General features: G+C 37.1%; 1 protein-coding gene across 1 annotated transcript in view; it reads right to left on the reverse strand.

Moving 5' to 3' along the window:
* The window catches only part of BBS9 (Bardet-Biedl syndrome 9), a 441327-nt gene that overhangs the window by 401167 nt on the left and 15301 nt on the right, over positions 1-24859 (reverse strand). Inside the window, exons 4-5 of the mRNA XM_082662198.1 lie at positions 24416-24480; positions 18626-18739 (exon numbers count right to left, since the gene is read on the reverse strand). Coding sequence (XP_082518324.1) covers positions 18626-18739; positions 24416-24480 — 179 coding nt within the window. The remainder of the gene's footprint in view (positions 1-18625; positions 18740-24415; positions 24481-24859) is intronic.

A 24859-nucleotide genomic window follows, 5' to 3' on the forward strand; every position in this document is an offset into this window, starting at 1 on the left:
ATTCTGAAAAGCACCAGGCACCACAGAAAGTGGGGTGAGGTGGGATCTGAAGATAAGGGTAATATTTTAATGTCTGTGTAATTAACATTTAGGTACCCAGACCTCCACAGGATACAGAAAGTGTAATCTCTGCAGAAGTTGAACTAAGCAAGTGATCCCAGATTAGAGGGACACCAAGTGTGAAATAGCATGGGAACAGGGCAAACAACTGAAAATACAAGGATAAAAAAACTGTCCACATCCTGGAAAGTCAATCCTCTAACTCCCTTCCCCACCAAGCTCCAGAAAACATGGGACTAGCTACGCTCCCCAGACAGGACTTAAAGAAACCTCTAAAGAAAGAAACCACCTCAGGAGAAAAGACATACAGCTACTGATAACCGAGTCCCCAATGAAACAGTGAGGTAGTCGCTAACTGCCCTAAGATGAAGCCCACCGGTTGATAAGCCCTGGCCCCTGGCCCCAAGGACTCATGGTTCGCAGTTAGCCTTTATTGCTTGACTGTTAAATATAAATAAGTAGCCAATAATCACATCAAAAGGTGTTCAAAATCACTAGCCATCAGAGAAACACAAATCAAAACCAAAATGAGATACCACCATATACCCACTAGAGTTGCTATAATCAAAAACATAAGTAATAACGTGTTGGCAAGGATATGGAGAACCTCATCTCATTATTTAGAGATAAGGAGTTAGCCATCAGAAAAACTAAAGGTAGAAATGAATCATATTGGAGAGTAGGGGGAAGTGGGGGGCTGATGCCTTCATAAGTTTGTCAGTACTATTTGACATTTTATTTTTATCAAATAAATTGCACATGGCTAAAAGTTATTTTGAATGTTTCTGTCATTTTGCAAGGTTTAAAGTAAATGGTCTACAAGGAGGTGAAAGACTTATATGCTGAGAACTATAAAACGGTGATAAAGGAAATTGAAGACGATTCAAGGAAATGGAAAGATATCCCATAGTCTTGGATTGGAAGAATTAATACTGTTAAAATGGCCCTACTACCCAAAGCAATCTACAGATTTAATGTGATCCCTATCAAATTACCCATGTCATTTTTCACAGAACTAGAACAAATAATCATAAAATTTATATGGAACCATAAAAGACCTAGAATTGCCAAAGCAAAGCCAGAGGCATAACCCTCCCAGACTTCAGACAATACTACAAAGTGTGGTATTGGCACAAAAACAGATATGTGGATCAATGGAACAGAATAGACCACCCAGAAATAAACCCACACACCTACAGTCATTAATCTTCAACAAAGGAGGCAAGAACATACAATGGAGAAAAGACAGTCCGTCTATTCAGCAAGTGGTATGGGGAAAGCTGAAAAGCCACACGGAAATCAAAGAAGTTAGAACACACCCTCACAATATGCACAAAAATAAACTCAAAATGGCTTAAAGAGTTAAATACAAGACACAACACCATAAAACTCCTAGAAGAGAACATAGGCAAAACATTCCCTGACATAAATCGCATCAAGGTTTTCTTAGGTCGGTGTCCCAAGGCAATAGAAATAAAGCAAAAATAAACAAATGGGCCCTAATCAAACTTAAAAGCTTTTGCACAGCAAAGGAAACCATAAACAAAATGAAAAGACAACCTATGGAATGGGAGAAAATATTTGCAGATGATGCAACCAACAAGGACAAAATAAACAAACAACTCATACTACTCAATAACAAAAACAACAACAAAAAATCCAATCAAAAAATGGGCAGAAGACCTAAATAGACTTTTCTCCAGAGAAAATATACAGATGGCCAATAGGTACATGAAAACATGTTCAACATCACTAATTATTAGAGAAATGCAAATCAAAACTACAATGAGGTACCACCTCATACAGGTCAGAATGGCCATCATTAAAAAGTCTACAAATAACAGATGCTGGAGAGGGTGTGGAAAAAAGGGAATCCTCCTACACTGTTGGTGGGAATGTAAATTGGTGCAACCACTATGGAAAACAGTATGGAGGTTCCTTAAAAAACTAAAAATAGGGTTGCCATATGATTTAGCAATCCCACTCCTGGCCACATATCTGGAGAAAACTCTAATTCAGAAAGATGCATCCACCCCAATGTTCAGAGCAGCACTATTTACAATAGCCAAGACATGGAACCAACCTAAATGTCCATCGACAGATAAATAGATAAAGAAGATGTAGTATATATATACAGTGGAACACTACTCAGCCATAAAAAAGAATGAAATAATGCCATTTGCAGCAACATGGATGGACCTAGAGAGTATCATAATAAGTGAAGTAAGCCCGACAGAGAAAGACAAATATCATATGATATTGCTTACATGTGCAATCTAAAATAAAAATATGATACAAATGAACTTGTATACAAAACAGAAGTAGACCCACAGACATAGAAAATAAACTTATGGTTACCAAAGGGGAAGGTAGGGAGAGATAAATTAAGAGTTTGGGATTAACACATATACACTACTATATATAAAATAGATAACCAACAAGGACCTACTGTATAGCACAGAGAACTATACTCAATATTTTGTAATAACCTATAAGGGAAAAGAATCTGAGAAAGAATATACAGATATAGGTATAGATATAGATGTATAAGTAAACCACTTTGCTGTACACCTGAAAATAAGACAACATTGTAAATCAACTATATTTCAACAAAAAAATAAAATTAAAAAATATATTCCTGGTTGAAAACTAAAAAAAGAAAAGAAAAGAAAATATGACACAAATGAACTTATTTACAAAACAGAAACAGGCTCACAGACATAGAAAACAAACTTATGGTTATCAAAGGGGAAAGGGAGTGGGAGAGGGATAAAGTAGGAGTTTGGGATTAGCAGATACACACTATATACAAAACAGATAAACAACAAGGTCCAACTGTACAGCACAGGAAACTATATTCCATATCCTATAATAACTCATAATGGAAAAGAATATGAAAAAGAATATGTATATATACATATAACTGAATTACTCTGCTGATTTAAAAAAGGCAAAAGTTGGGGCTTCCCTGGTGGTGCAGTGGTTGAGAATCTGCCTGCTAATGCAGCGGACACGGGTTCGAGCCCTGGTCTGGGAAGATCCCACATGCCATGGAGCAACTAGGCCCGTGAGCCACAACTAGTGAGCCTGCGCGTCTGGAGCCTGTGCTCCGCAACAAGAGAGGCCACGACAGTGAGAGGCCCGCGCACGGCGATGAAGAGTGGCCCCCGCTTGCCACAACTAGAGAAAGCCCTTGCACAGAAACGAAGACCCAACACAGCCAAAAATAAAATTAATTAATTAAAGTACCCTTAATTTTTAAAAAAAGGCAAAAGTTAATCACTCTGATGATTGAAAATAACACAACACTGTAAACCAACTATACTTCAATTTAAAAAATTGTTAAAAAAAATTAAATAAAAAAATAAATTGTTAAAGTAAGTGGTCTATTTTTAAAGACGTAACAAAATATTTTGCTAATACATCCTAACATCTCTCTCCTAAGCCTAGGAGCTTCATCTCTGATTTTCCAACAGCCCTGCAGTGGATTGTACCATATTAAAAGGTATCATTAAATTCCCCCACCTTGATTTAAGACAGTACATAAATGTATATAGTGTGTAATTTTTAAGTGGGAGAGGGAGGAGAGGAGAATAAGTAGGTATAATATTTTTTTAAAAAATAGATTATTGAAAAGCCAAAAAAATAGAAGACTGACTTCTACACTTCTTCTAGCTCACGTCAGTAACTGCGTGATAAATACAAACAGCTCAACTATTCTATAATAAGCACTATATAAATCCTAAAACTCTACCATAATAGCCTTTAAAAGCCAGAAAAACATAGCTATTGCCAGTTAATCTCAAAACTGAGGAAAATTTACAAGAAATATGGTTCAGGCATATTAGAGGTCCCTAATTTTAATGTCCTCATTAACTGAATAACCTATTAGGCCCAATGCCTACTAATCTATATCATTTGTCACGCTTACATTTATTCCAATATAATTAATACACACTGATTCCCCAACAGATAATCTATTCTACATACTGACATCAAAACAATATGGTTTTCAGGAAGTTGGGCAAGAGAAGCAAAGAAAGAGTAAGGGATGAATGATGGAGCCAATTTCCCAAGTTTCAGTAGAATTTGTTACCATCTTTCAAAAAAGAAAAGAACTATTGATTGTGTTCCCAAATTATATTATGTGTTGATCAATTCAAGAACAGCCTAATACTGCTGAGAAAACCACAGAATAACAGGATTTGGAATAATTTTTCATTGAAAGGCAAAAGTTAAACATCATATTCCTTAAGAGAACTACCAACAATAGACATATTAATAGTGCTAGGCACTGTTCCTAATATATCAGGACCTACATTAAAACCACTGCTAAAGTCTAGAAATGGTCATAACAAATCTTTCAGCCTTACAGCATAAAAGTCAGTTGATAATTTCTTTGTCTAACGCCTAATAAAACTTATTCTTCCAAAATTGTGGAAAAGCTAAGCACAGTCCTCCTATATTATAAAGTTTCCTGTTACAAAGTTGCATGGTTTACACATATGTTATACTTTATTATTGAAAAAAGAGTCCTCCTTATAACACCCTCTTTGTTGTAATACTCAACATACTTTGCCTCCAGGCTAGATATATAATGAAAGCAAAATGAATTCAGACAGATTGTTGAGGAAAAAAGCTAGTTTCTTTTTAGTAGCCTTTCTAAAGTCTTTTTTCTTTCCTTGTAGCTTTTCATCATCTCAACGTTTTGCTCCTGCTGAACATTTTCCTTTTCTTTTTACATATTTCCTTTGGTAAATGAAAGATGATAGACTGTTAAAAACCAGTTTGTACTACCTTGGAAGCAAGCCCTTTTAATATACAACTCCTGCCTTCCAAAACCTTGTACAAATTTCATGTTTAGGACAATGAACTGTATAGGACTTAATCAACCGGCTGCAAAAAGCTATATGAAATTTTCCACTCACACATTTTTATGTTCACAGTCCCCTAAAATCATGAATATAACTTTCCAAATTAGATTTAGGAATACTTTTCAGTTATTGTTTCCGTATTAAATAGTACTGTCTTATTTTAGCAAAGATCTACAAATGCTGCTTTAAAAGTTTCTTATTCACAAATTTCAATGTAAGGAAATTTGGTTTAAAAAAACTGTTTATTTTTAACTTAGGCAGACATACAGTTCAAATATTAATATAAGATGGGGCGAGGCTTATTCTGATATGCCAAGCTTAATAATTTCTGATATCCTAAATTAGCCAGAAGTGACTTAAATTATGTACTATATGAAATACTGAAGGTACACATTTTATATCTTTAACGTTTAAGAAGTAAACACACACAATACTACTCTTGCACATAAAGCAAGAGTAGTACTTTATTACTACTAATATTAGAACTCTACTCTCGATAATCTTGAACGTCTTTAAAAATTTTAATAGTAAAAAGATTGGGAGGGCTTCCCTGGTGGCGCAGTGGCTGCGAGTCCGCCTGCCGATGCAGGGGATGCGGGTTCGTGCCCCGGTCCGGGAGGATCCCACATGCCACAGAGCGGCTGGGCCCGTGAGCCATGGCCACTGGGCCTGTGCGTCCGGAGCCTGTGCTCCGCAATGGGAGAGGCCACAACAGTGAGAGGCCCGCGTACCGAAAAAAAAAAAAAAAAAAAAAGATTGGGAAAAAATTGTAGCAGTATAATTTTTAAAATCATCTTACATTTGTTTAACACTTTTATTTTTGTACTGTCCACATAAAGAATTATATAAGGATGTTTATAGCCTTTATTCATTTTAGTCAAAAACTGGAAACCACCCAAATATCCATCAAAAAGCTAATCTACTTAAAATTTATTTTATACGTAAAACCTCTACACAGAGGACTACTAATGCACTTTGAAAATACCTTTAACATGGTAGTAGTCAACACAACATTTGTTTTTCATATTAAGCATTAACATGTATTTCTACCTTGTGCTTTAGAATTTAAATCTGCAAGTAAGAGTCTCCATGTAGCATGGAAAAAGGTTAATGAATCAACTTACTTCAAGAGAGACTGGGGGTGGGGGCGGGGAGATTGTTCATTTCTCATGACAATGTGTTTTGTAAGTGATTTTTTTTAAATGTTGGAACCCTTTATATCACAGTGTCATCTGAATAAAGTAGTTTTATGGTAATCATTTTCCTTCTCAGTTGAGTAAAGTATTTAATAGCTTAGTTATTCCACTCTTAAGAAGGGGACCATGATTAAACATATATAGAGATCAAAAATGGCTGTCAAATCCTATCAAGACTACCATATTTAACCATCTTCTTGTCAAAGGCAGTTCTGACCACAGACATTCCCATAACACTTTTCCAGCCTTGGCATTCGGCCACCATGAAAGAAAATATTTTTTTCAAACAACACCAAGAAACTTGAAATATTCTTTTTAACCTTTCCCCCTCTTAACCAGAGTAGGCAAGGAGGCACTTAACCACTAAATTTCTATAGCGTATGTATAGAGGGAATCAGAATTCACCTTTCAGGAAAAGTAACAACTTTAAATGATCGTGTAAAAAATGAATTTGCAGAATACAGGGAACTCTCTTTATAACATTCCCGCAGGAACTAAAGGTTTTATAAAACATAATATACAGGAAGACGCTATTTGAAAGTAACATTGTTTTATGGGTCTTGGACCAGAGATTTTATAAATGAATACCATATATATGAGAAAAACCAGCACAGGATGAGAATCAATACTATCATCCTCCTGATCTTCTGACTTTTCACTGTGGATCCATAAAGGATCTTAAAAACAAATGAGGGAAGTTCTCCAATATTATAAAACACCTATATTTTAATGCTTAAGCAAGGAATGGGAGCAAGCACAGCATAGGGATTCTTCCACAACATTATTTTCCAACATTTCAACCGTATCTATTAGAAAATAGAGGCCATATGGTTCACTAGTGAGACAAGGGTTATCCAAACATTATTTTTTGATTCCCTATAAGGAAAATAGCATTAATCTTTTATTAGCACTAACATCCCTACACAGAAAAGCAAGGCTGTGTTCTGACTGTTCATTCACCCCACTTGAGCATATCAGCTCACTCTCTGGATGGCAATCAAAGAATCCAGACGGCTTTGAGAAGTACAGCCTCTCAGCAACCACATGTGGCCACTAATACATTTCCTTGGCAGACAAGAAAAAGGCTCCAGTTCAGACAATTAGAAGTTATTTGAAGGCTGAGGATCTGATTATCTAGGGTTGCCTCAAGATGAGGCAAAGGTGACGTACTTATTCTTCAATTCACTATTTTCTTTGGCGGGCTTTTTATTCCCAAGAATTCATGAATTTTTATTTATGTGACAATATAATCCCATACAAGCTTATAGAAGTCATTTTATGATTTAAAAAATATTCCACCATGCTCATATATATTATTGGTAAAATCTGTTCGCCTCCTTTACTGACAATTATATTCCCAAACATACTGAATCTTTTATATATAGTATTTTCTTTCCACCTCAGTCACAAACGTGGGACTACTGTGCTGTCAGACTTTTATAATCTATACCATGCCCATATTATGTCTACACTCTGACATTAACCTTTCCTTGATAAAGATTCTATTTTTTGAAGTTCCATTTGACTGAAAAAATCAAAGTAAAATAAAAGAACTGAAAGAATTAAAGGAAAATGAGCTTTCACAAGGCACAAAAAGAAGAGAGATAAAAAGGTTAAAGAGAAGAAATGTCTTTTATACTAAATATTAAAGAATTTAAATAATTTTTGAAAAATAAAAACTTTTTGATTTGTGAACATTATCACAAACACTCAAATAATTTTGAATATCACATTTTATGCTGAAAAACATATTAATAACAAAAGGATCAATAATGTACAGAAACACAACCCCAAGTAGATGAAAAAACTGATTATTTCTATTGGTAAGTTTATCTTGTATAAGTGCTGCCTCACTGGCATATTGAGAAATAATTTGAGCAAAGCTGAATCCAGGAAGCCCAAGTAATCACTTCCACTTTTACCACTATGGTGGTTAACAGTAACTACAATGACCCATGCACTGTAGTAGGTGTTCAACTCGTGCTTGTTAAAGAAGAAAACAAAACTCAGAAGTTGGCTAGAATGAGGGCACCGGGCTAACATTTTTTTCTGAAAAATAACCTTGAAAGCCTGATGTGTATGATGTCGGCCCTGCTCAGTTACATGGGTATTTTGGTTCATTCACTCAACAAATACTTAGTTAGCCCACTAAGTGCCGAGGACTGTGCAAGACATTATAGACACACGATGGTGAACAAAAAATATGGTCTCTGCCCTCATTAAGCTTACAGAAAAGCCTCCTCCTGCCTCTCTCACGGTTCACATAAATCCTTTCTCTAACTAGGAAGGCAATTAAATAAGAGGTAATGTATTAGAAATAATATAGGCTTTAGAATCTGAGAAATGGAAGAGTTCCTGCCATATCAATAAACAAAGGATGTCACAGTCATCAGCAATTGCAGCCCTCCAACGTGAGCCAGTGAGCCCTGAGGAAACTCAGGAAGGAAAGAATACCTGCCGTCTAGCAGCCATCAGACTGCAGCCACTCCCTACGGTGAGCCCTGGCGAAACCCAGGATGTAAAAATACAGGATACTGGCCCCAGACAGCTGAGGTGCATATCAAAGGAATGATTTCAGTGAGTCCAGACTCTTGCATCTTCCCATACACAGAAAAGCATTAGATTCCTTAACTTGGGATATCTGGTTTTCTTTAATTAACAATGATCTTTTGATGTTCCCAACTACTTGCCCTTTGTTTCAAAATGTCCGTATAACCTGGCTCCCCCCATTGCCTCCTCGGAGCAGTTTTCTCAGGGTTACTTGAGATGTTGTCTGCCAGGCCTGAAGTCCTTAAAACTCCCACCAAATAAAACATAACTCTCAACTGTTAGATTGTGAATAATTTTTTAAGTCCACAAATCAGATAGCTCTGGATTCAAGGCCTCCCTCTGTCCAGGTATGATTTGCAGCAAGACACTTATGGTCTGTGAGCTTCTGTTTCCCAATCTGGGAAATGGTAATTAAGTCACCTATCTTACAGGGTTAAATGCAATAGCACAACATAGAGAAGATAATAAATATTAGCTCTCTCCATATAGTCTTCTCTATAAATAAATATAAAAATGCCTGTTGGAAAATCAAACTACAGAAGACAGAAACATCAAAACTCTGCAAAGGAGAAATCTTTCTAAGCTTAGAACAAATAGAATAAATTCAACAGGAAAGGAACGATTTGACCACATTAAAACACACACACACACAATTTAAAAGCCAAGAACCCACAGTTTAAAAGCCAAGAACAATCTGGCAAAAAGACGTTCACACCAAGTACAAAGAAATTAATCTGTACTAAATAAATAGCTCAAATAATAGAAATAAAATAGAAGATCATCTATCCAGGAGTCTACCAGAATCATCCAAACAACTGAACTGTTGAATCCAGAAGAATTTTTATAATAAACATCCGTTCATCAAATCTGGCAGTCCAGGGACTACTTTCAAAAAACCCTTTCAAAAATGTAACATTGTGGACTAAACAAACAAATAAATAATTAAATTATATAAAGAATAGTAAACATACACCAGCAGCAGTGGAACAAAAGAAGGAACACAACTTCATGCCACAACCTTTGAAAAATGGTGACAATCAAGAAACGTAGATGTTGCCAAGAACCTTCAGGGCTAGACTTAGTGCATTTTTTGAAGGTGCTAAATCCAAACTCCACATAAGGAGGGGGGTGGTGAGGTTATGAATAAACAAAATTCTGAAACCTTACTAAAACTCCCAAATTTAGGGAAAGACAGATCCAGAAGGGATATAGACAGCCTGGAGAAATGGAAATGCCCAGAATAACAAAACCTCTACCTTTACCACATTCCCTTTCTATCAGATAAGAAAAACAAATTTTACCATGTTGGTGTTTATCTGCCAAAAGAAAAACAACAGTAAAGGCCACAGACTGTAAGAATAGCAGCCACACTAAATATCTCCAACAATGATGATGAGGATGGGGAGGGCAAGATGGGCTAGAGAAGCCTCACACATACCCGCTAGGGGCCAGAAGGAGAGGGCGGGGGTGGGAGGAGGAGCGGGCGTGCGGGAGGAAGTCAGCACAGAGAAAATCCAAAGCCGGAGAATACCCCCCCACCTTCCAAGATAACAAGTTAGAGACCATCCAGGTGGAGTAAACAGTGATCCAAGACGAACAAAACCACAAAAGACAGGGCTGAGGCCGATGGTCCAGTATGGCTGCCACAGCCACAGAGACTCCCTGAGCAACATCTAGCCCTCAAAACAGTGTGTCAGAAAGGAAAACAGGGCTTCCCTGGTGGCGCAGTGGTTGAGAGTCCGCCTGCCGATGCAGGGGACACAGGTTCGTGCCCCAGTCCAGGAGGATCCCACATGCCGCGGAGCGGCTGGGCCCGTGAGCCGTGGCCGCTGAGCCTGCGCGTCCGGAGCCTGTGCTCTGCAGCGGGAGAGGCCACAGCAGTGAGAGGCCCGTGTACCGCAAAAAAAAAAAAAAGAAAGAAAGAAAGGAAAACAAACTCATCTCTGGTTGGGTAGGAGTAAAGGCAAGTAAAATTCACCAGCACTGTAAAAAGGCAAACTGACCCAGAAAGAGTTGACCTGGCTACACTTCAGCAAGATAGAGAGATTGTCCTGGCAATTCCACAAACGCACTACAAAAAAAGGCAGGGAGAGAGAGAAAGGGGAAGATAACATATGAAAGACAGATGATGAAAAAACAGAACCGAGAATCAGCAGAAGGCATCAATGACTGTCAGAAGTGCTGTCACACATGCTCCCCATCAGTCCCAGAGTACTGATACAGGATACTCCCCATCCACCAGCAGACAATGTTACCAAAGATCCTGAGGTGTGATTGGACACACTCTGTGTGCACCTCAAGACAGCTTTCCCAGAATATAAAATGTGGATAGGTTTAAAATCAATGTGTGAAACTTTTTGCCATTTTAAAGGAAAGGCACGTTACCCTACATTGTTTACTTCCTCACAGCAGGCTGACAGTGAACTCAAAACCCACAGATAGATACCGAACTCAAATGTCCACACCTCCAGCTGCTTTAAATATAGCCCAAATTAGCATATCTTTACCCATTTAGAGTGTACGTTCTTTGCATACCCTGCGAAACTGCACCTAACACCTGCTAGCCACATATAAGACAAATCCTGGGGCTATAAAAGGCTCCAAGTCATGGCTGCCCTTCACAGCTCCCTGACAGAGACTCACAATCCTGCATCTGAGCAACTTCACCTAGGCACAGAAGCCCCACTCGAACTTCCGCCTCCCCTGGGAGTTTCCTTGCCCTCTTCCCCTTCTGGGTGGTGGTCCTGTGTCACTGTCTCTGGAAGATCTCCTGCTGCAAGGGACTTCCCCTCACAAGAAATCCTGTCAAAGCACCACCCAAAAGATGCTCATTGTGTGCTACTGCCATCTCATAGTCTTTCCTTGACCAGCTCTGAAATCCTCAAACTCACCACAGTTAATTATTCACTGACAGTCCCCCGAAGATCCACCCCTCCCCACTCTCAATCTTATTTGTAAAAGGAGAATTCACTATACCTTCAGCAAAAGTAACTCTAGCCCAAGTGTAATCACATTACTTTGGTGAGATTAACAGTTCAGGGATGCCCAACCAGAGCCACTGACTTGGAAAGAGAGCTTTGCTGAGCCTTCTGGGAGGAAAGCAGGCACTTTTCCACATGGACTAGAATCTGAGAACTAAAATTTAGAGCTGCTATAGCCATCTTGTAACCAGGGGGAAATAGTCTGTCCAAGGAAATGGAAGCAAGAGATGAAAAGAGAAAAACCAGATCTGATCACGTTGAAGGCCCAGATGATGAGAGCCAGTAAATTTCATACTCTTGCTTGAGCCAACTGTCAACTGCAATCAAAAGAATTCTCAGTTGTACCAAATGCAAGATTCGAAAGAGAAAAGAATCACATCCAGTGGAAAAGCACAATTGTGACCTATACAGAAATTGGGAAGTTTTCGGGGTTTTTTTTGTTTTGTTTTGTTTTGTTTTGTTTTTTGCGGTTTGCGGGCCTCTCACTGTTGTGGCCTCTCCCGTTGCGGAGCACAGGCTCCGGACGCGCAGGCTCAGCGGCCATGGCTCACGGGCCCAGCTGCTCCGCGGCACGTGGGATCTTCCTGGACCGGGGCACGAACCTGTGTCCCCTGCATCGGCAGGCGTACTCTCAACCACTGCACCACCAGGGAAGCCCAAGTTTTGGGTTTTGATGGCAACATTTTTTTAAGTCTTGAGTTGTCTATTACCAGGTAAGCTCAAAATGTACTCTAATGAAAAACAAAAATTTATGATCAAGAAAATTAATTTTAAAAATTAGAGCAGATTATACATAACAATACTGTGTTATATGATTTTAAATCTGTTAAGAGATACAAATATCAGATCATTCTATTGTACACGTGAAGCTAATATACTGTATGTCAATTATACCTCAATTTTTAAAAATCTATTTAAAAAGTAGATTTCATGTTAATTTTTCTTACCACAGTAAAATTATAGATAGATAGCTAGATAGATAGAATGAATAAATAAATGGAAGATAAATATAAAAAATAAGAGCAAAGAAGCAAAATGTTGGACAAGGTTAAAAATTGAATAAAGAACCAGATGGTGGTCATAATCACTATTGAAGTATTATAAAGCCTTTTTTTTAATAAACCACAATTCATTATGAAGAGATGGCAATAATTCAGCATGGACTAAAAAGCACAAATTATGTAATGGGAAAAAGTTTTAAGGAATAAAACTGGCCCATCATAATCCAGTGTAATTTTTCAAATAAAAATGTATTCAAGTTAAATTTTTCAACAAAATATCATGGTAGGCATTTTGTTCATCAGATCAAGATTTCATCTTGTGTCCTCGAAGACTCCTCAAAGACTTTATAATCTTTCTACTCTGAGAAACTAGTACAGTGCCTGGGCATTCAGAAGACTCTCAGTAAATGGGCATTGGATGGATGGATGGATGGATGGAGGGATGGAGGGATGAAGGGATGGGTGGATGGATGAATGAATGGATGGACGGACAAACAGACACAGAGAGAGAGATGATGCAATTACCACACTTGCTCTAGTCCCTGAAAGTTCCCATATATCTCCAACAAATCAACTATTTCTTCCCACTGTCATTGTCACACATTTGAAAGACTCCTATACATTATAAGGTTCATCAACCTGTCTCAGCCCTACAGGATAAATTTTGGGTAATTGAGGATGCAACTAACTATAGGGTCTATAAGTCACATTATGAGTAAAGGAAATTCTAGCTCAAATTTATCTTGATAGTAGCAAGATACATTACATAGACTACATAAAGTATCATATTTTACCAAACTAGGTATACACAGTTGTTGACCTTAAAACAATAATGTTCCTTCTTCATTCCACCACTGGGTTTTTATCAGTAAACATTAATGATGTCCTTTTCCAAATACTATTCTGAAATGGCAAGCTTATCTTAATTAGGTAAAGTATCATGTCAAAAACCATTGGAAGTTGTAGTGACACAATGAAACAAAAGCAGAGGAAAATCTGGCAGACATATCACTTGTTCTTTTTTTCAAAAACAAGTAGAATTCAAATTACCAAACAAAATAAATAACACCAAATTTAGTAACATATTTTTAAATCAATTCAAATCCACCTTTTCAAAATTGATTTCATATATTTCCAAACTATAATTTGATTGTCCATACTTATGTCACTCACTAAATTTTGTAAGCATTAATTTGTCAATAGTATAAAAAGCATAGATAAACTACCATATTTACAAAAACCCAGAGTCACATGTTCCTTCAAAAAAGCGGCTTAGAATAAAATCAAAGAAACTATAAACATTTTAAACTTCAAACACATCTTCCACACCCCTCTGTAAAAAAATAAGCCCAATATAGCCACTAATATCGCACATTTCAATCATTTCCCTCTAAAAAGTATAATATGGAAAGAATTTTTACTTAAATTCTGGAATGGCAGGTAGTAGTTTGAATAATGGAAGCTACTAGGCAATATTCTTCAAGTAGTTCATAAAACTAGATTTCCTATTTCTTTAGCACTTCTTTCTCATTAATAGACATTGCAACATAGCTTGAGGTAAAACCAAAACTTATGACATCAAATGAATGCACCTTTGAGTTTTTGCAAATGTATAAAGGGTATTTTTGAAAGGTTTTCTTAACAAGCAAGCAAACAAAAAAGGGTTAGAAAAAAACAGTAATTACTCTTTTGCTAATTTCAAATAATATATTACCTCCACACACATATAAAGTCTCTGATTATTTTAGGGGGTACTTTTCTTATAAACCAAAGTACCAACCAAAGAAATGAAATTGAGAAAGCAAATATCTGACCCAGAAATTACCCAACATGTTTTCCATAATCTGTGCAGAACCAAAGTTATGCACCATCTTTAGCCAAACCAAGTACACATCTTTCTGATTGGAAAATTTTTTTCCTGAATCAGGGAGAAAGCAAATTTACTCATAGCCTAGATAGCCCAGTATAGTATGGTTAACACCATAAGATTCTAGAAGCAGAGAGCCTGGGTTGGAATCCCTCCTCTACCATTTACTAAGTATATCTTAAGTTACTCAACCTATAAAGCCCTTAGGACAGTGCCTGGTACAGAACAAGCACTCAGTAGATGCAGGGTGGCAGCAAAGCTCTAGATCTCTGCAACTTGGCATCGGTTGGGAGACTGTCAGAAATTCAAACTCTCAGGTCCAATTCCAGACTTACAGAGCCAGAACCTACAATTTTATCATGATCCCTTTACGATTTGGATGCAAATTAAAATTTGAAAAGAACAGCTAGAAAGCATTTTTACATTATATTCTGAGATATTACCTATAATAATTAATTTTTTAAGAACCACTCCATTGCTCTTCTGAAGTTACATTTATTTTTAGTAAAAGGCAAAGTATTATTTGGGATAAAAATTCCTCCGTTAGTGATTTTTTACCATACCTCTGTATTCAAACGGAGACCCAACTAAAGCCCAAAGTTGTAGAGGACTGCCATCTAGTGGTAGTTCATTCTGATACACATACCAAATAAACTCCCTCTGCCTATCAGTACTTTAAACACATTTGTTTAAAATGCTGCTAGGTTTTCTTTTTGCTTAATTCCTTTCTTGAGGACTACTGACACGATTACCCAACTTAATAATTCCACAAGAAGACATCTTAAATACAGAGGAAGGTAGAAGACAAAAATTTTTCAATTTCCTTTTTTAAACTCAGATTAAAAAAAAAAAAACTCAGATCAAGTGATCAAGCCTAGGGAAGTTTTCAGATTAAAAGACTGACCCGCTCTCTCTCCTGTAAAGGTGCACATCAGACACACAGTAGCAGCATCAGGTTTAGAAAATAGGCTTTCTTTTGAAATGTGCATTTCTTGGGGTAGCTTCTACTTTCTTTTTCCTAAGTTCTGTACTTTTTACAATATATTTATATAGTTTGCAGGAGTGCTTTTTTGAGAAAAAAGTATTTTGTACCCTTCTGACTCAATAACTCCACTTCTACATTCTATCCTAGGAAAATAATAAGAAACATGGTCAAAGATTTATATTCAAAGACGTTCATTTCAGTAAACCAAACAATCTCAACAGCTTCATAATAACCCACTGAATCTATGCATCAAAACTTACTTAATCATTCTCCTCTGTTACTCATTTAGATCACTTCTAATTTTTCTATATTGCAAATAAATACATGTATATACAAAAGGAAGGAAGGGAGGACAAAGAGAAAGGAAATAATTAAATATATGGCAATTTGATATGACTTTTTCACATTTTGGATCACTTCCTAATATACATTCCCGTAAACCACATATCAGCATTCAGGAACATTTTCACAGTTCTTAACAGCCAACCTGCTTTATAAGAGTACTGTAAAATTTTACATGGCCACAAGCCATCTAGGATGTACAGATTGCACTATCACCTCTCTAGCAGCAAGTTTTATCCCATGGATAATTTTTAACAGTATTACAATTAAGATATAATTTACTTACCACCCCTTAAAAGTATACAACTCAGTAGTTTTCAGTGTATTTATAGAGCTGTGCAACTATCACCATAATCTAATTTGAGTTCATTTTCATCATCCCAAAAAGAAACCTTGTAACCATTAGCAGTAACTCCCCATTCCCCGTGCCAATCCCCCAAAAAGGCTAATTTTTACTACCTTACCACCCCATTACTTTTTCATGTTTCCTTTTAGATACCTCAGTGATATTATGCAAGTGTCTCAAACCCATGAAACAGAATAATTGCTTCTGCTACTCGTATATCTCTCTGTTTCAAATTGGGAAATATCGTGCTTAACCATAGGAAAGTAAGATACGTTACAATAGCCTCTTGCTTTTTCAAAAGGTACTTTTTAAATGTAAGGCATAATGTAGGAACTAAGAGAAGATATACAAGTACAAAGTTACCTATTCTTTTCAAAACTAGTAGCAACTCTAATTACTTTGAAAGTCCATTACTGAATATAGCAAAAATATCACACAAAAGCAAGGAATTTCTTTTTTATTTAATTTATTTAAAACTTTATTTTAATTGGGTTAACTTGATCTGGTAATAAAACTAAAAGTACAGTGCAATCAATGTAAGATAACATTTGACATGTGATCTAACGAATTGTCTTGTTAAAAATAGGGCTTCCCTGGTGGCACAGTGGTTGGGAATCTGCCTGCTAATGCAGGGGACAGAGGATCGAGCCCTGGTCCAGGAAGATCCCACATGCCTCGGAGCAACAAAGCCCGTGCGCCACAGCTACTGAGCCCGCGAGCCACAACTGCTGAAGCCCGCATGCCTAGAGCCCGTGCTCCACAGCAGGAGAGGCCACTGCAATGAAAAGCCTGCATACCGCCGCAAAGAGTGGCCCCCGCTCGCCGCAACGAGAGAAAGCCTGCGCACAGCAACAAAGACCCAACACAGCCAAAAATAAAATAAAAAATAAATAAATTTTAAAATAAATAAATGTCTTGATGGTACCAAAAAATAAAAACTTACTTTCATTTAGCCAAAGCACTTTTTCCTCATATAATAACTTTTTTTACTCCAGATGTATAGAATTTAGCCATTTTTCTTTTGGGGATTTAGTACGGGAAAGAACATTGAAAACAGTTAATTAAACAGGGGAAACCTAGGTCCCCCGATCATATCAGACATTTTTTTAAAGAACAGTGGAAATCAGTTCTAACAGCTGAAGTTGGGAGGGGACACCTCACAGAAGTTAGCCTCTCATCAAATTTTAGCTTTTTCTCTCCTCTCTTCATCTAACTCTAGCCATCTCCCATATTCTTCAAATAATCCAAACATTCCTGTTACTCAAGGTAAGCAATACTGCAATCCAGCTAAGTGTTTTGTCTCATATCACTTTAATTACACAAAACATTTATTTGTACATTACCACCCAAAATATTCTTGCCTTTACCTCTATATACGAAAAGAGTGAGTTCACATGAATGAAGGATGCTTCCAAAATACATTTTTTGTGTCACTAAAGCAAAATCTAACATAGGTAGCCTACTTTTTATTAACACAACAGTTAAACAATAAACTCATAAAAACTTGAGCCCAAAGAGAGCTATATTATAAAATCCTTAGTTACTTGTTCATCAGGTGCCACACACACACACACAATCACACAGGTGTCGACACCTGGCTTCCTATCCTCATTTCAACACCAGCAGCTCCTCTATCGTCCTGTCACAGTGAAGCGAGAGGAGTTGGATTTTAAATTATTCTCTCACACCACAAGCAACAGTAAACACAAGCAAGCACCAAGCCCTGGTAACTCAGAAGCTCTGGAACTAGGGTGGTAGACCTTGTGCTAATTAGAAAGAGATACCACCAGGGTGGGAGAAACCCAGCCTCACCGGGCCAGTACTTCGTAAAGGTAATGCCTTTGTGAAATTTAGGAGAGGCACCCTTCCTCTGGGGATGTTTATTCCAGGCCAGAGCACATGGCTTGATGAGCAGGATCAGGTCTGCACTTCAGTCTCCACATGCCCCTGGTCCAGATGCCCTGGTTTAGAAACAATCCGCACAACCCTGTACAGTGGCCCTGGAGGTGGATTAGGTGGAGACGGGTCTACAGCTTCATCCTGCCTATACCCTGCCTAAGTAGAGCCAGGACCCCCATCAATGAAGAGATCAACCCCTTCTTCCACTGAGAGAGGCAGGCACACAGTTCCACCACAGAAAAGCTCAATTTCAGCCAGCTCATGTATAAAAGACAAAATGGAAAGAAAAAGCAGTTTTAGAAATGTCTCTGTAGACCACATAAAAGTGCTGGTTATATGAAAATCAAACTCATTCAATGTTTAAAGTTTTCTTTTTTTATTACTTTGCCCAAGTATTTGAATATAAAGGTTTCAATAAAATATGTTTAACTCTCTCTAAGATTCATACCATATAATTCTCCATTTTTATATGGCCAAATATTCTGGTCCTTACAATAGCACACTCATGATTAAATGCAAATTACCTTTTACACCACCAAATGATCCATAAGTCATATTGCAGGCTGTTCTCTGAAGATTATGTTCATACATCAATTTGATCTGATATTGGGTCCCATGTTCCACATTACCCAAGCTTCCTAAAAAGAAATAAATAAAAAGACTGCTTTGTATTTGTTTACATTAAAAAATATTAATATCTTCTCATCCTCTTACCAATTCCAAGTAATTCAATTTCAGTGAAATTTAAAATGGCGAAGCACTAAAACATATGTATTATGAACAATTAGCATACTGATGACACAGAATGCCAGCACAGTTAAAACAATTTAAGTCTCAGCTAGATTATACCAATAGATGAAATACTACCCTGGGTGACATTATTATCTATGTCCATTATGTCTAAGTAAAGTGTAATTATTTAAATAACAACAAAATCCTCCAATTTCAGTTCTGAAATAAATGAGGTTAAGTTCCCTGCATTTATAACAATGATAGACCAAAGACATGAATCAAAGTGTCTAAGAAAAAAATTCCCCACACTTTCAAGCAATTCAATTTTCTGTCCCAACTCTCAAAATATTCAAGCCCCTAATACATTATGTTCTAATTTAATAGAGAGATCTAAAGCTTCTCTCAGCAAGTAAATAGGACAATATGTTTTCTTTGAAGTCTGCCAAGAAGAATCTCCTTCAAAACAAAGAAAAATACTTTCCCTGCATTTAATAGATCATATGTGCTACAATCACTTTGTAGTTCATTCCAAATGAGAAAAGATTCTTTATCCGCATTTTACTCTCTAGTTGTTAGGCTTTCTAGAGTATATACAGGTAGAGCTATATCCTAGTGATCAGGCAAGAACATTATGATTAAAAGAGGTGTTAGAAAGAAAAATGATTCCAAATGTAACATTTTCCATTAAGAAGCATCTTTGTCATTCATTAAAAAATGCAAAAGTTAAAAGAAAAACTTAAAATATCACAAAGCAAATGAAATAGTCCCAAACTGCATAATATTAGATGATTAAAACAATCTAAATATAGGGGCTTCCCTGGTGGCACAGTGGTTAAGAATCTGCCTGCCAATGCAAGGGACACAGGTTCGAGCCCTGGCCTGGGAAGATCCCACATGCCGTGGAACAACGAAGTCCGTGTGCCACAACTACTGAGCCTGTGCTCTAGAGCCCACAAGCCACAACTACTGAGTCCATGTGCCATAACTACTGAAGAAAGCCTGCACGCAGTAACAAAGTCCCAAAACAGCCAAAAATAAAAATAATAATAATAAATAAATAAATTTATTTTTTAAAAATCTAAATATGTTTGTATGTATGTATGTATATACATATTCATACATGTGCATTTATTTGTTTGTTTTTTGTCCAGAAGGATTCACCAATGTACACGGAGGTTGTAAGAACAGAAGTATTTCTACTTCCACTTTACAACTGAGGCACCTTAAATTTAAAAAAATTCAATAAATTTCCCCCAAAATCACATAGCTGATAAAGGACACAGTACTCAAACTAGGTCTTCAGAGCCATCACTATATATACTGGTACCTGGTTGTCCATCATTTAACAACTTTCAGGGAACCTAGTAAGCCAATGACAATTTCCAAAATTAAAAAAAAAAAAAGCAGCATCAAAAGTGTTATTTCCTGGGGAGGGATGAATTGGGGGTTTGGGATTAACAGATGCAAACTATTATATATAGAATGGATAAACAACAAGGTCCTACTGCATAGCACAGGTAACTATATTCAATATCCTGTGATAAACCATAATGGAAAAGAATATAAAAAAGAATGTGTGTGTATATATATAAATATGGATAACTGAATCACTTTGCTGTACAGCAGAAATTAACACAACATTGTAAATAAACTATACTTCAGTATAATATATATATGTTATTTTCACCTCCACCTTTCTCTCCCTGGCTTTCTCTTCCTCATTTGGAAGGTGGAGGGTTGAAAGAGAAAAACTAACAGGCAAGGATTTCTTGGAGGACAACCACTTCTACTCCGATCTATGCCCCTGAAAATGCTAACAACCAAAATACTAACATACCAATAGAGTAAAAAAACAAAGAGAAAGACTCAAATTTGCCAGCTAACCCTGATAGGAGATGAAAGCTTTCTGGAACCTAAATGGTAGTAAAATCAGTAAGGTCCAGAGAAACTGGTGGTAATCACAACCATACCAGCCACACGGGCAAAAGCAAAAAACAAAAACTCTAAAAACATAACTCACAGCATTGACCTAAGGACAGTTCTAGTCTCTAAGAAACCAGAAAAAAAAAGAGATCCAAGAAACTTTTGGTTTGTCCCTACTGAAATTCCAAATTTCATTCTGCACCGAAAACCAGATGGACCCCTCCGAGTAAGGAATGCACTTACGCATGCCTGCTAGCCAAAAGGTCAGTGAACACAAGGGTCAGCAGTCAATATTTAAACACACTTCCATGAAATGACATTAGAATTTATGTCTTGAAAAAGCTAAAAATGCATTGGTAAGTTTTTAAATTTCAGGTGATAGCACTTTAAAATGTAATAGTGCACCTATGGAGAACAAAAGACAATTTATCTTCCTTCAATACTAACTTGGAATAAAGGTAGTACCTGAAAATCTAAAAATTCTGATCACTTGTTTTCTACAGAAGCATTGATGACATAAGATTAAAATTACTTACAAAGGTTTTGTCCTTGAATATACAGACTGAATACAGTAAATATATATCTATAATAATAGTCTATATATAGCTAAAGTTAATATAAAGTTTCATCAATTAGAAAGTAAATGGATATTAGAACATTTATGCTGATGGTCTTATTTAAACAAGATGTAATTTAAACAAAATAATTCTCTGGACAATCAAAGGTCACCTTGAAAACAGGTTTTGGTGTAATTTTACATAACTGCTGAGAAATCTAATGATGTTAAATGAAATAAAAGCCATTACAGAGTAAGTTAAAAGGTTCATTGTATTAAATAACCAAATGAGATTATATAACCCTGTCAAAAGTAAAAAGACATCTTTTTGCCCTCTCACGGCAAATATTAAAATTCTATAAATATGTCAAATGCTTAGTAAGTACAAAATTTTTGGAAAAGAATATTTAAAAGAACATAATCAGTATGGCTTAAGCTCACACATCTGTAACCATTTACTCAGAAACTGAGGCCCATCAGGAAGGAATCTGAGATGCCATGTGATGCTTTTCCTTTACCAGAGTATGATAAGATGGGCTAAGTTCAGGTCAGCAAGACCCTGCTGTTTCTCTATATTAAGCCTGCATTTAATGACATATCACCCCCCCCCAAAATAAAACGTCAGCACACTAGCCTCTGATTATTAAGAGTTGTTGCTATATCCCGGAGGTCTCCTCTAATTTGCCTCAAATATTTTTTAGGAGCACATTAGCGCATAAAAGAAAACAAAAAACATTTGGGGAGGGGGCAGTCGGGGTTAAGGATGTCAAGTTCAGCTAACACTTTTCATCTGCTGACACCAGTGGTTTCACTTAAACTAGAAAGTGTTTATGCTTCCCCTGTTATAGTAAAAGCTAGGTAAAAGTTCAGTCTGGTACCTCAAGAAACATATTCAAGAGAACAAAAACATTAACTTCTCTGCTTCTCAATTTAAGCCAAGCCAGGAAAAATATACAAATTGTCAGGCTACGAATATCATAGGAAGCTGAAGAAATGAGAGACAGAGAAGGAAAATGAGGTGGAGTGTAAGGGAATGTAGTTTGGACAACTCCTCATCCCCAGAGAATACAAAGCTTGTAAATGAATAGAAAGAATAAAAGAGCAATAAATTCGCCATTCCTGTGACAAATAACTTTCATTTTCAACACTAAGTTGAAGGACGATACCGATGTCCCATAAACAAGTTGTGACCAAACATGCCAGTTTCTTTCACTAGCCTTTTTTGATAAACACACATTTCATCCCTAGCCTATGCCCTACACCCCAGTGGAACTCTAGAGACTTCTGGCTTTCTGAGCCATCATTCAATCGGGACCAGGGAAGGCCAAGAGTCTAACCTAATTTCTAGATTTTAGGATGTGTCCCTTTCCTGCCCTCTTAGAGCCCCCATGGAGCCTCTAGAAGGGACCAGTACCCCAAGCAGTATTCAAGAGTTACTGTGGGCAAGTTCTCCTCCTCCATACCTGTTAATAAAATATCACTCGAAGTTAACAGGCTTATGATGGAAAACAGAGGAACAACTAGATGCCTGCAGTAAAGTAGCCTATATCATACCTTCTCCATTTACTCTGGAACACTAAATATCTGCCCTACCACTAGGAGGAACAACATCTTTTACCATGAAACCAATAAGAGTACTTAGCAATGACAGTAAGAGGTACTTTACCAGGCCTCTGATATAAATAGAATGGAAATGGAAAAGAAAATGATAGTGGTAACAGAGAAGGAAAAGAAGAAAGAAGAAAATAACATACAGAGAGTAATAAATAGCCACTACCAATTGCCTCAGCATTACCTAGAAATAAGTTCATTCATTCAACAAGTATGCCTACCACACACCATATATCAAGGCTGCCTTCAAAATCGAATAGATCTTTGCCCCAAAAAGAGATGGCCTAAGAATATCCAGCTCTGGAACTTCCCTGGTGGTGCAGTGGTTGGGAATCTGCCTGCCAATGCAGGGGACACGGGTTCGAGCCCTGGTTGGGGAGGATCCCACATGCTGCAGAGCAACTAAGCTCGTGCGCCACAACTACTGAGCCTGCGCGCTAGAGCCCGCGAGCCACAACTACTGAGCCCACGCACCACAACTACTGAAGCCCCTGCATAGAGCCTGTGCTCTGCAACAAGAGAAGCCACCACAATAGGAATCCACACACCACAACAAAGAGCAGACCCCACTCACCACAACTAGAGAAAGCCCACACACAGCAACGAATACCCAAAGCAGCCAAAAATAAAATAAATAAATTTATTTTTTAAAAAAATATCCAGCTCAGTGACAGTAAATATGAATCATGACTCAAATTGAAAGCAAAATACAAAGAAAGCCCAAATCAAGAAAATGAGTGTGAGAAATCCAAATCCTAGAAGCTAATATTTACAGCAAATTCTGAGAGTATCTTTTGTATAAGCAATAGGTCCACTGACACTCAGCTTTATTGTATCCGTTAAAAGATTCCTCCATATTGCACGTCATAAAAATAACTGTCAACTTGGACTAAAATTTATCTAATAACTGAAACAAAATTTGTAAGTTACCTTTTCATATTTAATAAGGGCCAAAATGCTGAAACCAAAACGCAATTAACTTTCATACTTGTACCCACAGTACCATGTCAGGGAATGAAACCTAATTAAGTCTCAAATAAATGCCTTAAGGCCTGGTTGAGTAAAGACAGCCAAAAGCCAAGAAATTGGAACTGTAAAGGGAAATACTTGAGGTTCACCAAAGAAAATGTACTTTAAACTACCATGACTCAGCATGTAATGAATTTTGCTGTTGCTGTTGAACATTTCTTAAGACTCAAGTGTCCTAAGTACCCAGAATTGGCCTCTATTAGTCATAGGCAATCCTGCACACAATTCCTCCGAGGAAGGAGATTCCAAGGAACCCTCTACAGTGATAGAAATTTTAGTATGCATGGAAATAGCAGACCAAGAAAATGTAATAGCCTTTGTACCTGAAAGAATAAATGAACAATGGGAAAATGCTAACCAAGATAAGAAAACCTTCAACTGAGTCAATATTAACTATTCTTACATAATATTAAGAAGTCCAGTTTTTAGTACAAATTCTAAATTAGAAAAAAATGTTTCTTACCTGAGACAGAGTAGACACACAGTTTTCTAGAATGCAACACAGCCAAATGAAGCATTTCAGTACCTCTGAAAAACAGGGAAAGTTTTAAAAGTTTAAATACTAGCTTCAGATGTAACCCAAAAAATGACAAAATGATTTTAAAACGAGATTTTAACCATAACCTATCATGAGTGAACTAAATAATTCACTAGATAACATTCAAAGCTAAAAAATAAATTGAACAACAAGCAACCAGTTTGGCAATATCAGAGGCCCAAGGACTCTGCCTCAAGGAGCTGCCTTTACACTGAAGCCAAGGGGGTCTCCCAGCAAAAGTCATATCGGAGGCGTCCTCAGGAGTGCTCTCCCACAATAAAGAGATCCACGTGGGACTTCCCTGGCAGTTCAGTGGTTAAGACTTCGTGTTTCCACTGCAGTGGGTGTGGGTACGATCCCTGGTTAGGG

Source organism: Grampus griseus (assembly GCF_964374135.1).
Source record: "Grampus griseus genome assembly, chromosome: 9".
Classification (NCBI taxonomy): domain Eukaryota; kingdom Metazoa; phylum Chordata; class Mammalia; order Artiodactyla; family Delphinidae; genus Grampus; species Grampus griseus.